At 48.4% G+C, this 14,564-nt stretch overlaps 7 protein-coding genes across 9 annotated transcripts; 4 read left to right on the forward strand and 3 right to left on the reverse strand.

Annotated features, from left to right (window-relative positions):
* Positions 1-410: 410 nt before the first annotated feature.
* On the reverse strand, positions 411-4,934 carry alphaCOP (coatomer subunit alpha). 2 transcript variants are annotated; one of them, XM_017138456.2, is made up of 3 exons: positions 4,866-4,934; positions 3,701-4,756; positions 411-3,290 (listed from the first exon to the last, which is right to left on the reverse strand). In XM_017138456.2, the coding sequence occupies exons 2-3, from the start codon at positions 4,644-4,646 to the stop codon at positions 532-534; spliced, it is 3,705 nt and encodes a 1,234-aa protein (XP_016993945.2). In that variant the 5' UTR covers positions 4,647-4,756; positions 4,866-4,934; the 3' UTR covers positions 411-531. The 2 variants fall into 2 exon arrangements, with proteins under 2 accessions (XP_016993945.2, XP_070070312.1); XM_070214211.1 differs by having other exon boundaries at positions 4,813-4,896.
* A 312-nt stretch (positions 4,935-5,246) lies between these two features.
* Positions 5,247-5,804, forward strand: LOC108055202 (transmembrane protein 60). The gene has a single exon (XM_017138477.3). The coding sequence runs from the start codon at positions 5,350-5,352 to the stop codon at positions 5,743-5,745; it is 396 nt and encodes a 131-aa protein (XP_016993966.1). The 5' UTR covers positions 5,247-5,349; the 3' UTR covers positions 5,746-5,804.
* Positions 5,738-7,313, reverse strand: LOC108055201 (proline-rich protein PRCC). The gene has a single exon (XM_017138475.3). The coding sequence runs from the start codon at positions 7,233-7,235 to the stop codon at positions 5,799-5,801; it is 1,437 nt and encodes a 478-aa protein (XP_016993964.2). The 5' UTR covers positions 7,236-7,313; the 3' UTR covers positions 5,738-5,798.
* A 434-nt stretch (positions 7,314-7,747) lies between these two features.
* On the forward strand, positions 7,748-8,531 carry Bro (Brother). The gene has a single exon (XM_017138367.3). It carries the CDS (start codon positions 7,818-7,820, stop codon positions 8,457-8,459), a length of 642 nt encoding a protein of 213 aa, XP_016993856.1. The 5' UTR covers positions 7,748-7,817; the 3' UTR covers positions 8,460-8,531.
* A 749-nt stretch (positions 8,532-9,280) lies between these two features.
* Positions 9,281-11,850, forward strand: LOC108055186 (novel acetylcholine receptor chaperone). 2 transcript variants are annotated; one of them, XM_017138455.3, is made up of 3 exons: positions 9,281-9,849; positions 11,083-11,221; positions 11,284-11,850. In XM_017138455.3, the coding sequence occupies exons 1-3, from the start codon at positions 9,727-9,729 to the stop codon at positions 11,502-11,504; spliced, it is 483 nt and encodes a 160-aa protein (XP_016993944.1). In that variant the 5' UTR covers positions 9,281-9,726; the 3' UTR covers positions 11,505-11,850. The 2 variants fall into 2 exon arrangements, with proteins under 2 accessions (XP_016993944.1, XP_070070927.1); XM_070214826.1 differs by lacking the exon at positions 9,281-9,849 and adding an exon at positions 10,258-10,431.
* Positions 11,791-13,267, reverse strand: Vta1 (vesicle trafficking 1). Its single transcript, XM_017138449.3, has 4 exons — positions 13,013-13,267; positions 12,879-12,940; positions 12,642-12,792; positions 11,791-12,576 (listed from the first exon to the last, which is right to left on the reverse strand). Exons 1-4 carry the CDS (start codon positions 13,120-13,122, stop codon positions 11,979-11,981), a joined length of 921 nt encoding a protein of 306 aa, XP_016993938.3. The 5' UTR covers positions 13,123-13,267; the 3' UTR covers positions 11,791-11,978.
* LOC108055184 (uncharacterized) lies at positions 13,262-14,446 on the forward strand. Its single transcript, XM_017138453.3, has 4 exons — positions 13,262-13,403; positions 13,499-13,597; positions 13,661-13,919; positions 13,977-14,446. Exons 2-4 carry the CDS (start codon positions 13,509-13,511, stop codon positions 14,202-14,204), a joined length of 576 nt encoding a protein of 191 aa, XP_016993942.1. The 5' UTR covers positions 13,262-13,403; positions 13,499-13,508; the 3' UTR covers positions 14,205-14,446.
* The last annotated feature ends 118 nt before the right edge of the window (positions 14,447-14,564 follow it).

The following is a 14,564-nucleotide window of genomic DNA, read 5'->3' on the forward strand; positions in this document are numbered from 1 at the left end:
AGTACAGTAGACATTGACTGGGAGGAACCTTAAATCAAACTAATCCATCAGTTTTCATTACATACTGCTCACAGCTTATGATTTTAGAGATTAGAATAGCTCTTGAAATTAGCCTTCTATAGGAAAATACAATAGAAATTGACTGGGAGGAACCTTAAATCAAACTAATCCATCAGTTATTGCTTAAAGCTTATGATTTTAGAGCTTAGAATCATCATTTACCTACCATGGCTGCGTTTTAAATCAGAATAACATGTTTCAAGAGCTCATCTAAACTAATATAAAGTTCGACCCCTAAAAACCGGTCAGTAGCAAATTCCACCCAGAACGGATTGACATAAAAATCTAATAAAATCACATTAATTATAGCTAATATTTTAGAGCTTAGCATCATAAAGAAAACAAGTTGCTTTGATTTTATACCATTATAATATACAGATACTGAATAATAATAAGCAAGAATCGTGTAAAACTAAGGGGTCTCGCTTGGCGTGGAGGAAACGTATAGATTAAAAAGCAAGCTTATCCGTCCTAGCGGAACTGCAGATTGGAGATGCGCAGTCCAATGCTATCCTTGCCGATCTGGCTGACCTCGCAAACGGTGCAGAGGCTGCCCTTGAACTGTGGGTCGTAGGAGGAGCCGCAGAAGGGACAGGTGACCTCCGGCTTGCCCCTGTACAGCGGCTTCCAGCTGATGCCGCAGATGGTGAACGGGTTGAACTCCTCGTACTGCAGCTGGTGCTCGTCCACGGGGTTCACCTCGCAGGCCTGCAGGATCTTTCGCACCTGCTGGGCGACATCCGGCCGAGGGGCCAACTCCAGGAGGCGGCGGGCAAAGGAGGCGGCCGTCTTGTAGTTCTTCAGCTTGAAGAACATATTGAGGGCGGTGCGCAGGGTGAGGATCTGATGCACGGGCTGCAGCTTGCAGTGCGTAAAGTAGGCGGCCATCTCGCACAGACGCTTCTGCTCCTCCAGCGTTGACTTGGGCATGCCCTTGCGCACCGTTTCCATTTTGAGACCCACAATATACTCGGCGCAGATCCTCAGCAGCTGCTGGGCCTCCGCCGTATCCACTTTGGTGTCCACCACCAGCAGCGGAATGCTGATCAAGATGGAATGGAACTTTTCCACCGCCTCGGAGAATTTGCCGGAAGTCGTTAGTTGGTAACCAGCCTGCAGGCGGGCCACTAAATCGTTTAACTTGATTCCAACCGCCGGTCTTTGTAGCTTGATGTTTGTCTCGGAGAAGTTGCGCAATGGGTAGCCACTCAGCGATTGCAGATTCGGATTAGCTGTATAACTGGTTCTAGAACAAGCGTAATTCTGCAGGAAGAGTTGCTTGAAGGGCTTGAAGTTCACCACTCCCAGCTGGTCGTTTAGCAAACGGAAGGCGGTCTCGAAGGATCCGGCCTTCACATGGTCCAGAACCAATGGAGAATTATTCGCCCATTGCTGGGCAGGCGACAATCCCTTGTTGGGCGCCGCATAGTAGTTGCTGTCCAACGCGGAGGCCTTGATCTTGGAGGCCAGCTCCTCGGGTACCACCAGATCATCGTCGCCCACATCCCAGCCGGCGCCATCCTCGCCGCCTGCTCCGCCATCTCCATCGTTGCTCAGCGCATCGTGCATCTCCTCGTCGCCGTCTTCATCTAGTCCCAGATCCGCATCAGCTCCCCAGCCATCTCCCCCGCCATTGTGCTCGTCCAGCACCGCAGCATCGGCGTTGATATTCAAAGCCTGGCGGGCAGTGGCACTCGATCCCGCCCTGGTGACCATGGCGCCCTCGAAGAAGCCCTTGGAAACGGACAGCAGCGGCCAGTTGGTCTCCAGCTGCTGGATGGGCACGGGTGGCTGCAAAAGCTGAGCATTCGGATTCACCTCAGGCAAAGCGTTGCCCTGCGAAGTAATTGTCTCACTCAGCGATTCAGTAAGGTCCTCGAATCCATGGGTGGCGGCTGTGAGATAAGCCAACGAAAGTTGCCCACAGTTCTTGAGGATATTCACCCGCTCCTTGACGTCGCCGAGGAGCAGAGCACCCTGGTACTGCGCGGAGACATCCTTGCGGATCTCGGCGATCTTGTTCATCTTCTTCAGCTTCTCCAGGTTGCCGGTGATCAAATACAGGAAGCTGAGCTTGTCAAAGTTCTTGGTGCGCTGGTAGCACATCTCCACCACCTGGTGGTTGCCCTGGAGCAGGGCACTCTGGCCCAGACGATCCCAGCAATCCTTGTCATCCAGTGCCTTGGCGGCCTCCAAAGCGATTTCAATGTTTCCGCACTCGAGAGCCAATCCAAAACGGGTCTTCTCGTCCTTGACAAAGTGCAGGGCCACCTCGGGATAGCCCTTCTGCTGCAGATAGGCGATGATGCTCTGACCCACCAGACGGGCATTCCTCACCATGTGCAAAACCTCGTCGTATTTCCGCTGAATCAAGGCCAACTTGAACTTGTACTCGGTGGGATCGATGTGAAGCACGCGAGTGCGGCACTCGCGATCCAAGCAGAACACCTGGTTGCCCTTGACGCGGGTGAGATAGATGGGCAGATCCAAAGTACGGATGATGCCGTGGTCTCCGTTGGTAATGGCGTACTTAATATGATTACTAGTGGTGTAGATAAACACCCCAGATTCATCCCAAGCTCCTGATTTCACGCGGCAGTTCTCCTGCACGGTGCACAAGTACTGCAGCCGTCGATCGCAAATGGTCACCGAGTGTTTGCAGAGCAGGGCCACCAAAGACATGTCCGGAGACCACACCACATAGCGGCACTTGGCCAGCTTGATGCTGCCCACGGAAACCAATCGCTGCACTTCGTACAGGGTGACAAATTCAGGATCCCTGATGAGCAGCATTCCCGTGCCGGCATAGAAGATCTCCTCGCAGAAAGTGGGCAGCTTCTTGGTCACCTCGTTCTTGAAGTTCTTGATCACCAGCTGCTGGTTGCGATCGAGCACTGCAAACCGATTGCGGGCCACCCAGATGGCGGTGATTCCGGAGCTGCGCTTACTGTCCGATTCGCTCTGACTTTCGGTATCCTTGGGGATCTGGCACAGGTCGTAGGTGCTGTTCTCCAGGTTGTTGGTGCGGGTGCAGATCAAAACGGCATTTAGAGCGGGGTTATAGGACATGCTGTAAACCGGTGACTTGCCCGGACGCAGCTGCATAACCACCGTGTCCTTGGTGGTGGTAAAGTCCAGTTTGCGCAGGAAGCGCTCCTTGACATAGTAGAGAATGTTGCCATGAACGGCGTAGGCGGGACGCTCGCGCTCCAGTTTGAAGACCACCATGCCTGTGATAAAGAAAAGGGATTAATACATTAAATAACTAAACTAAACAACTAATACACGTCACTCAGCTAAAGGGAGTGCGAGATATAAAACTTTGATTGAGCATAACTTTTTAATGAATGATCCGATTTGAAAAATGTCTTCTACATTTCGATAGGTATAAATGTACACAACAAAATTGCATTTATACTTCTCGGAAATCTTTAAAGCTGTAGACGCTAGACACATTTTAAAATCGTTAGTGGGCAATAGGGGGGCGTGGCGCTCAGCTGAAATAAACTTGCGCTGCATAGGAAGCCTATGAATATGTGTCGGAAGTCTCAACCTTCTAGCTTTTGTAGTTTCCGAGATCTCAGCGTTTATACGGACGGACAGACATACGGACATAGTTATATTATAGTTATTAACCCACCTCCATCGTGGCCAGCTGCAAACAGATTCAAAGTAGGATGCGCCGTGAGGATCCAGAAGCGCTCGTTGTCCCGCCGGAATGTGAAGAGGCACTGCCGCTTGGTCATGTCCCAGACGCGAATGCTGCGATCCTCGCCGTTCGAGAGGATCAAATCCTGCCGTGGGTGGAACAGCACGCTGGACACGTTGTTGTAGTGACCGCGGCAGGTGTCCACCTCCCAGGCTTTGTACTCGTTCATGCGCCACAGCTTCACGAGGCGATCATCGGCACCGGAGACGATCAGCGGCAGAGTGGGATGGAAGCTGGCCCAGTTGACGCCACGATCGTGACCCTCGAGCACGTGCTTGACCACGGCATCCGCCTGGCCGAAGAGATCCGTGGCGCCGGGATGACCCTTCAGGTGATCATCGAGGCCGCCGGGTCCGGGAGCCACGTTCTTCTTGCGCAGCCCCGAGATGTCCCACACGCGAACCGTTTGATCTAGAGAAGCGGAGACTATCTGATCCTCCGTGGGATGAAACTGGGCGCACATCACGTAGTGATTGTGTCCGGTCAGAACGCAGATGCAGTTGCGCGACTGCCAGTTCCAGATGCGAATGGTCTGATCATCGGAGGCGCTGAGAATCCAGGGATATTCGTGGTGGAAGGCCACCGTGCGCACATAGTCCAAATGGGCCAGCAGGGTGAAGATGCAGCGGCGCTGCTTGTAGTTCCACACCTTGATCTTGTAGTCATCGCCGCCGGAGACGAACAAGGGCATCTGGGGATGGAAGGCGACGCCTCTAACTGGACCATCGTGCTCGTCGAACTTCTCGAGGAGCGTGTGCATCCGGTAGTCCCACAGCTGGATGACGCCGCTGTGCAGGCTGACCAGGATCCAAGGGCGTTTCGGGTGGAAGGAGAGGCCCTTTACCCGCGCCGACTTGGACTCGAAGTTGGTCAGCATGTTGTTGGCTCTTTTTCCGCTCTGAGTAGGTGTCTCAATTGGGGGTTCCTTCTCTTCGGGGTGTCGGCTTTTCCTTCAAGCGCCCTTTTTCGTTTGCCTCGGGCACTTGCCTGTTATAAAAGGGGAAATAGTAGGTGTATTGTATTATTATTTGTTATTTAAGTACTTTATTTAACACGTAATCTACTGCCAACAATTAATTTTATGAAAAACACCAACCAATCGTTGAAATTGTGACACGTCAATTATCTTCTTCTTCTTAGGCAGGGTTGCCAGCCGTTGGCAAAGGTGCACTTATTACCATAAGTATGTGTACAACATTTTTAATAATTACAAAAATGATTATGAAATATTAGATTCTTAAATATGCGTTTATTTATTAAATTTCATTACATTTATTTTTTATTTATTGGAATATTATTGAATTAATATTTACACAGAAATACCATTTACTTTAACAGTTTCCTTGGGCAACTTATTTTATTTTTGTTTATTTAAAAAAATAGCAATTTGTTTATTTTTGTATTAAATATTATTCTCCTATTAAATGGTAAAATTACCCTTAATGCGAATACTTTTAGTAACCACTGTCAGGAACCATATATGATTCCGTTTTCCAACACTGTTCAAAAGTGCAATCAAAAAATATACCTACGCTTTGTTTACTTCCCGACCTACCATGAAAAAGTTATAAATAATAAAGATGACGCTGGCACACCGCGCACTCTTCACCTGGTTCATTGTGCTGGTCTTCCTGATCCTGCTGTGCCTGCGGCTGGACCCGCGCACCACCTGGAATTGGTTCGTCACCTTCACGCCGCTCTGGTTCTTCGATGTGATCATCATAATCTACGTGATCATCAAGTTCATCCGCAAGTGGCGGAATCTGACCTGCCTGACGGACCTGCTGTTCCTCTACAAGTGGAACATTGCCGGCGTCCTGCTGACCATCTCCTCGCAGGTGATGATCTGCCTGACGCTGGAGTACCCGCAGCAGATTCCCATCTACGTGACCATTGCCCCGGTGGTCCTGCTGCTGAGCACCGCCATCTTCTACGTGGGCAGCCGGCTGGGCAAGCGAGAGGGCTGGATTCAGTAGGATTAAGCATGTATTTAAGCAGTAGGATTAGGTGTACATAAAGTGGAGTTAGCTCAGAAGCCGTATTTGCTTTGGGTGGCGCGACGGGTCTGCCGGTTGGCCGACCACATGGCCTGCAGCTCCGCCTCGTTGGCCTTGGCCTTGTGGGCCAGGTAGGTGATCTGGTGCTTCCGGCGCGTCCCTGCCACAGGCTCCTCATCTGTAAGCACTCCAGTGGGCTGGTAGGTTGTGGACGAGGCCAGCGCTGTTCGCATCCATTCCTCGCGATCGGGCATCACCTGTGTGCCCACAATGTCGATCACCTGGCTCATCTCCTTGGCCTCCTTCCGCCGCCGCTTGGCATTCTTGCCCACCAGTGCGTCCATGGCCGCGGAATCGAGCTGCTGCTCGTGGTAGCGCTTCTGCGCCAGCTGCGTCTGCTCCTCCTCCAGGCGGGCGGCGTCTACCTCGGCTGCTTCTTGTTCGGCCATCTCCTCGAGGTATTTGCTGCTGGCCTCCACCATCTTGGCAGCTCGCTTGGCCACCAGAGCGCTAATCTCGTTGCTGCTCACCTCGGGCAGTTTGTGCTCGGAATTTAGGGAGAAGAAGTCGCCAGAGCCTTCCTCCTCATCCTCCTCGCTATCGCTGGCGGTCACCAGGGAGGTGGTTTTAGTAGGAGGCTTGGCTTTTGTGGACTTTGTAGCATCCTTTCCTTCAGGATTCTTCTTTTGAGCGGCCTTGGTGCCATCTACTCCTTCTGTATTGTGCGCTGCCCTTCGTAGCTTCACTGTATCGGGCACAAAAGCTGGAGCGGATCGGTTTTGGACAGGATTACTTGTTGGATTGGTAGCAGATGTGTTGCTCGCTGAGGGAGTTACTGCCACTGATGAGGAGCTGGAGCCCTTGGAGAAATTCCGCTCCGACTTGGCCTGGGGCAGCATACTGAGCAGACCCGATCCCTTGGGCGCATTGGGTTTGTCCACCTTGTTCTTGGCCTTGTCGGCCTTCTCCTTGTCCACATCGGAGAATTCCCGCAGCGAGGGAATGCTGATCTTGACGCGACCTTTCACCGGCGGCGGTGGAGGCTTCTCAATTTCAATTGGCAGCGCTTTCTTGTGCAGGAACTCGTCGTCTTTCTCCTCTATAATGGGTTTTCCTCCTGCTGCAGCTCGTGGCATGGGCAGGTTGGCAAAGGCGGGGGTCACCAGCTCGTCCACATCCTCATCTTCTGGGTTCCCGATGGAAGCAATGACCTTGGGCTTTGGCAAGGCCAGTAGGAGTCTTCCCGTGGGAGGCTTCAGTTCCTGCAAGGACACTTCTTGGGGAACGTAATCGTCGTCTTCATCGCTAATGTGTCCACTTGATGATTCAGGTTGTATAGGTGCCTCTTTAGAGGGACTTGATGTGATCTGCTTAGCTGGTGGTTTCACCAGTTCCACTTGTGGCCCTGGAGATTCCTCCTCGTTCTCCGAATCTTCGTCAGAACTGGCGGCATAAGCAACAAGCGACATCTTTATCAAATTGTTGAAATTAAACAATGCAATACACAAGCTACAGCTGTTTATAAGGGTAGAGTTGTCACCTGTTAAGGGTTGTCATCTCTTTTTTTTAATTATGTTGTGCTTTGATCAACACTGCTAATATTACCGTTATAATGTTTTGAAATTTAAAACAGTGATTTTTAAATTAAAATTAAAATTAAAAATTAAATTAAAAGTTCCAAAAACGTTTTTATTTTGTAGAGAATTGTAGATGTGTGTTTAAAATATTTAAATATTTACCTACCTATGCCCGTGAAAAACCATGTATACCTGTAAACTTTAAAATATGAAATCCCAGGATTAAACCCCAAAAAGGATACTTATTTAAGAAATACCTGATTAACTCCAGATGGTTACAAAAAGTATATCCATCTGGATTACCGTATGTTAGGTAATAAAACCTAAAACTATAGCTTCATTGTTCAGGTAACCTCATCTATAAGCAACTTACTACCTGTAGCAAAACTCTTATTTGGTATAAATTAGGCTGAACACACCACTGCAGGATCAGTCAACATTTTCCCTTCAGAGAATACAGATATATCCAGAACTATGCATCACCATCAGAATCTCGGAGACGCTGCCGCCTTGAATGGGATGCTCCCGCCCTACGAAGCCATGGCCATGTACGAGCAGCCCAAGCCTCGATTCATCTTCAAGATGCCGCGGGTGGTGCCCGATCAGAGATCCAAATTCGAGAGCGACGAGCTCTTCCGCCGGCTCAGCCGGGAAAGCGAGGTGCGCTACACGGGCTACAGGGAACGGGCGGCGGAGGAGCGACGGATGAGGTTCGTCAACGACTGCCGCAAGGGCTATGCGGAGATCTCGATGGTGGCCTCCGGCACCAACCTGCAGCTCTACTTCAACGCCAACCACAATCCCTATGCCCAGGAGCAGGAATGCGACTTTGAGCGGGAGCGGGGCAAAGTTCATCTGCGTTCCAACTTTATTATGAACGGTGTGTGTGTTCGATTCCGCGGCTGGGTGGATCTGGATCGACTGGATGGCGTGGCCAGTCTGGAGTTCGACGAACAACGAGCCCAGCAGGAGGATGCCCAGCTGCAGGAGCAGATCCAAAGCTACAACCAACGGATGGCGGAGTCTAAGAGGATCTACCACACTCCACAGACTCCACCCGAGGATCACCACCGCAGGGGAGGACCTGGTATGCCAGGTGGACCAATGGGTTGGTAGTGGTATATAAATATGTAAAAATTAGTTTAGCTTAAGTAAGAACTAAGTAATATCGACAATAAATAAGTAAACTACATTTTTTTGTTTTATCTTTCATATTGAATTTAAACTGCGGTTAAAATTTTAACCAAAACTTAACCTAACTCTTTGAGATCCGTTTTATAGCTCTAGTTATGTGCCCCGAATGTACTTTCTTTCTTCTATATCGTCATGGCTAGTTGTTTCGGTAGCAATGAGTCCATCATTTTGTGATTGACATTGACAGGAATTAATATGTGATTTCTTCAACTGGTGGCCCTTAAAGCTCCAATTTTTAGTGTCGCCCTCTAGTGTTCATAAAAAAAAGGCGGGCAATTTGAACAAGCCACTTAACTATTCTTGCCCCACTCTCCCCTATCAACATTCCATTAAATGGGGCTAAAATCTAACAAAAACCTAATATAGCTGATTAATAGAGAACTAGACCGCAAACCCTTTGTTCAAATAGGCCTAGTTATGATCCCATATTAAACAAAATACCCTAAATTCGCTAAGAACTTCCTAGTTTTGTGGGCCATGCAATTGGCGAAAGGCACTCATGTATGTTCACCTAATGATTGTTTATCTGGGGCTCCTTAAGGGTTGCTGGCCGGGGTCTTTGGCCTTAATTGCGCCAGTTTCGGAACAACGGAACAACCACCACCCGACTCGCCACCCGATGAGGAGTGGGTCCAGCTGCCGTTCCTTAGTTCCCACTTGGTGCTCTCCACTCTCCACTCTCCGGGGTGGGCCGGCTGTCGGTCCTCTCTGCCTCACTCGTAACTCTCGTAGTTCTCGATTCTCGGCCAGAGAATCACCGGGCATGTGAGCATATATTGATTTTCCGCCATTCCGTTTGGGATGCTGCCGAAATAAACTTTGCAACTGGTCTGAATCTGAATCCGAATCGGAATCAGTCTCTTTTCGAACGCGAGACTGAAAGCGGAAAAAAGGAAAGGTGCGCCGGCTGCCAAGTGCGAGTGAAAATGAAATAAATAGAAGGGAAGCGTCCGCCGCGAACTAAGAATTCATAAAATTATACATACCGCGCAGCAATTTGAAAACATTCGGTGGTTGTCCCAACCGAATCGGCACGAAAAGCTGCGAGTTTTGGTCTAAAATTAGCGACCGGTGTGTTTTCGGTAGGGTGTGTGGTGAACTCCGGCCCCTCCGAACCCGAACCCCCAAACGGCGGCCCACTTGGGATATTGTATAGCCCCCGAAAGTGTTTACCCATAAATTGGCCAAGATGCCCCCAGCATCCAACACGATCGTGCTGAAGAGCCTCTCTGTGTTACTGGGCCTGTTCTTCATCTTCGTGGGCACCCTGAAGCTGACGCCGCACATCAGCAAGGATCTCTACAAGGACCTGGTAAGTGGAAAATCCTGGAAAATCGATAGGGCCAGAGATTTAAAGCGGTCAGAAAGGGTGTGTGCAGCCCATTGATTTTTCACAGCGGGAATGGGATGGAGTGCAGTTTTAAAACCATCTTTTCACTAATTGGAACGCTCTTATGTAAATGTTTTAGGAAAATCATTTTAAGAAAAGTCTCATATTAGATATAGAAATATGACTGACTAATGGGCATTGAACTCGACCCCATCAATGCCAATCGTTGACATTCGGAAGACGCGAGACGCTATGATCTTCAAAAGATATTTCAGGAACAATATATGCTTTGAAAAATCACTTGAAAAAATTCCAAAAATGTTCAGGAAACTCTTAAACTTTCGAGTTCATTATAAAATATACGTTTTAATTATTCAAATAGACTGTGATTCATTCAAAAAGAGCCAAATAAATTTTTAAATTAGATAATTAATAATCTTTCCAACCAATTGCATACCTAAAATTACAATTCAAACGAATTTAGAATCCTCGAAATTGTGGCAAACTTATTATTTATCACCTTGTTTGTAAATTGTTTTGAAAGCCTCCAAACAAATGAGAAACGTGCGTATAGAACTAGAAAAGGCAAAAGATTTATAGAACAGCTGTTGGTGGGAATTTTTTGTTTACTTTCTGTAAAAACAACGCCCAATGATTTCGTTTTCAATGCCATTAAAATATTTCCCATGCCAATGTAAACAATTTCTCAAACGAAAACCACCATGACGTATAGTTCTCAATCAAATCAGGGTATACAAATGGGTTTTATATATAAACAATAGGGTGAGTCGACAGATTACTCAACAAAATATATGATACAAATTTTAAAACATAATTTTAAATATATTTTAACATGCAAACCTATATATAAAACCCCGTATATACAAATTCAAATTGGCATTGCATTCGTTACGCGCCATTTTACTTTCAAAAATCCCATGTTTTTCAATCTATTTTTTTGTCGCCAAAACTGTGGCATCGGAATTACGAAATATTTGTTTTGTTTGCTGTGCTCCCAGTGGTGTAATTGTAATTGTAATTGTAATTACCACAAACACTTGGGGCCAACGATGCCAACAAAAACATACAAATGCGACAACAAGAAAAGCTTGCCTTTATTTAAAAATAAACGGGCTGCACTGCCTTCCGCTGGGAGCAAATTCCTCGGGGTAATGTTTCTGGGCAAGATTAATTATAACCCATACTCGATTGCAGCGCACGGAGTACGTGAAGTATGCCAAAGTATTTCCGCTGACGGCCCTTTTCGGAGTGAAGATCCCCTCGAAATGGTACCGACGCACCGTTGGCATCCTGGAGATCGTCTGCGGCCTGGCCATGGCACTGATTCCCTATCGTAAGTGATGGATATATATTAAAATGATATAAGATATGATAGTACTCCCTACTCACCCCCAGATAAAGTCAAGAATGCGGCCAATGTGACGCTGCTGGTGCTGATGCTGCTGGGCATCTACCAGCACTGGATGGTCAGCGATCCCTTCGAGCGCTCCGGACCGGCGCTGGTCTTCACCTTCATGCTGGGCGGCCGCCTGGTGGTCTGGTACCAGACCGCCCGCCTCCAGGACGAGGCCTCGACGGCCGCCCAGCCGCCGGCGAATGGCGTCAAGCAGGATTAGGCGACCCTCATCACAGCATACTCATAGTCATTCACTGATCCAGCTTTGTTTTAGCACCTTAAGTTGGGCCCGAAAGCTCACTGAACATTCACTCATCATTCTAGCGAATCGAAATTCATGTTTTCACTTTGGTGCCAAATAATTATCGTATACAAAAACTATTTAATTGCAATGGCGAGAGATATTAACTAAAACCGTAGAGCCGCGACATAAAGACGACCAGCAAACAAGCAGAAATTGTAATCAAATCCTCTTCGTAAAGGGCACTTAGTCGGAACCATCTAAATTACGACTTTTAGAAACAATTTTAATAAATTTCAAACAACTCATACATATTTAAAATTAATTATCCAACGTCAGTCAATCTGAATTATCGTTTTACTTTCGTGTTAAGCGGGAGATTATTGGGTATATCGGGTGCTCTAGGCTGTAACTGTGCCTGGAAAGTGATGTACTAATACATAATGGGTATTCCTACTCGGATCCAGTGCTCAGCAGCTTGAGGGCCTTCTGCAGGTTCTCAATGGCCGTCTTCACGTCGTCGTAGTTAAGAGCACTTCCTGCGTACTTGCAATACTTCTGGGCGGCAATCATTTGGTCCGGAGTGATCTGCACTCCGGCCACGGGCACAATGGGCTGGTAAATGGTGGCCGCAGTGGCTGGATGCGGCTGACCCGTGGGCACGTAGGGCACGAAGCCACCGGGCTTCTCCTCGTCCACCGGCGGACTGGGCAATTTGTTCGGATTATTGAGCACCTCTTCGGCTGTGGGAGGAACTACGCTGGATGCTGGGGGCGATGGATCTGCCTCGGGCTCTGGAGCAGGAGCTGGGTCAGCAGGAGCTCCTCCGGCTGCCTCCTCATTGGCATTCTCCCCCTGCAGCTCCGCCTCATCATCGTCATCTGGCAAGGGACCGGGAATCGGAGTCTCTCCGTTCTTCAGGCAGTTGTGGATGTAGGCGGCCTTCCACTTGGCGTACTTCCTGTTGTGCAGCGCCTCCTCGCTCAGCTCGCCGAAGGTCTGGAGTATGTCGTAGAGCACTCCGCTGGAGTAGAAGGCCTTGACCACGTTTCTGGTGGGGAATTACAAGCATATAAATCAAGGAAATCATACCCTCCCCGTATGAGCTTGACCCACTTGCCAAAGTTCTCCTCGCGATCCTGTTTATCGGCATATAGGAATAGTTTGAGGGCATAGTTCTCGATGTGAGCCTGGGCAGCCACCTCGTTGGTCAGGGCCTCATTATCCGCATACTGCTTCTTCATCTGTTCCAGCCAGTCCATGATACCTTTAGTTCCCAGTTCCCAGGGAAAACCAAAACAAAACACGGATGAGTCATAATCGGGGAATTTGCGTATTAATTATTAGACTCACCCAGCAGTAATTTGGTTTCCTCGCCCGTTTGGGTGGAGGCCTTGAGGCCAATCTGGAGGGCACTAGTTCAGGGATCAAACAAAGAACGTTAAAATACGGGGTTTACAAAGGAAAAACAATCTCCAGGTACTTACTATAATCTCGCCCAGTATGCGATGACCACATCTCGAGTGTCGTGCTCCTGGGCCAACTTCAGGAAGTGCTGGATGGACTTCAGGGAGGGAGGACAAGGTGGAAACTCCATCTTGGTCGGCAGAGCACTTGATCTTCTACAGAATTCCTTTATATGGTTTATTTTATATGGGGTCTGGAAAAACACTATGCCGAGAGAGTTGCCAGATTGGCCAAAGCTGATTGGAGTAGAGTGACCAGCTATGTGGGTCAATCGACCTGCGCCTATCGATAACAGTTGAAACTAGTAAACCATAAACTAAAGTTAGTACCTACTAGGTACTACCTATTTCTACAGGTGTTGGTGGAGAAGCTCATTTGAGAAACGGCGGCCAAGACGATTGGAGTTCTTAGGTAAACACACTGGGAACCGGTTTAGAAGTGCCTTATCAATCCAAACTAATTGCACTTTGCACTTTAACCTGCATCCTACGCACTTTACTTTATAGCACCGGCAACATGGTTCTCTCGAAGCCCCTCTACTCGCTCTTTGGAACTTATCTGGAGCAGCTCTTCAACCATCCGGTGCGCACCAAGTCCATCACGGCGTGAGTACCTTGAACCGCTTATCAGGCTATCCGGTTAATCCATTGATTGCTCCTTGATTCCAGATGCGTTCTGGCCACCTCGGCCAATGTGACCTCGCAGAGATTGGCGGGCGCCAAGACGCTCAACCAGCATAGTGTCTTCGCCTACGGACTGTTTGGCCTGATCTTCGGAGGCAGTGTGCCCCACTACTTCTACACGACGGTGGAGCGACTCTTCGACCATGATGTGAAGTTCAGGAGGTTCTTCCTGTTCCTCTCCGAGCGACTGGTCTATGCCCCCATCTACCAGGCACTTTCGCTCTTCTTCCTGTCTTTGTTCGAGGTGGGAATCATCAGGAACTCTGAGATTATACGTATATTAACCCCCAATCTCTTCCAGGGCAACCCTCCCAGCGTGGCGATCAAGAACGTGGAGAAGCTCTACTGGCCCCTGCTGAAGGCCAATTGGCAGTACCTCTCCCTGTTCGTCTACCTCAACTTCGCCTATGTGCCCCCGATGTTCCGGTCCATCAGCATGGCCATCATCTCCTTCATCTGGGTGGTGTACATTGCCAAGCGGCGGCGCCGCTTCCAGGAGAAGCTGGCCGCCGAGAAGGCAGCCAAATAAGCATTCCGGCCTTTAAACCTTGTGTTATGTGCCTGTTGTCTTGGCTTAATATTCCAATTATTGTTTAGATTACGGCCGTACTAGTTGAAGTTCTTTATCTGCCCTGCGTTCGTTCCGGTGGATTGCAAAAAGAGGGTGGAAGATAAGCTAAAACTAACTGGAGGGTCGCCTTATCAACCGACTGTTGTTATACCTTAAATTTTGTAAACTTTTCGTACTAAAAATAAACGTATAAATAATGTAAGAGCCGTTTGTAATGCTAAAATTTAAATGGATGGAATAACAAGTAAACTATGTAAGAAGAGAAGTTAATTAGATCGATTTCACATATCTTTAAGTGTGTCCAATGCACTTATAATT

The sequence above is a fragment of the Drosophila takahashii genome, chromosome 3L, assembly GCF_030179915.1.
Source record: "Drosophila takahashii strain IR98-3 E-12201 chromosome 3L, DtakHiC1v2, whole genome shotgun sequence".
NCBI classification, from domain to species: domain Eukaryota; kingdom Metazoa; phylum Arthropoda; class Insecta; order Diptera; family Drosophilidae; genus Drosophila; species Drosophila takahashii.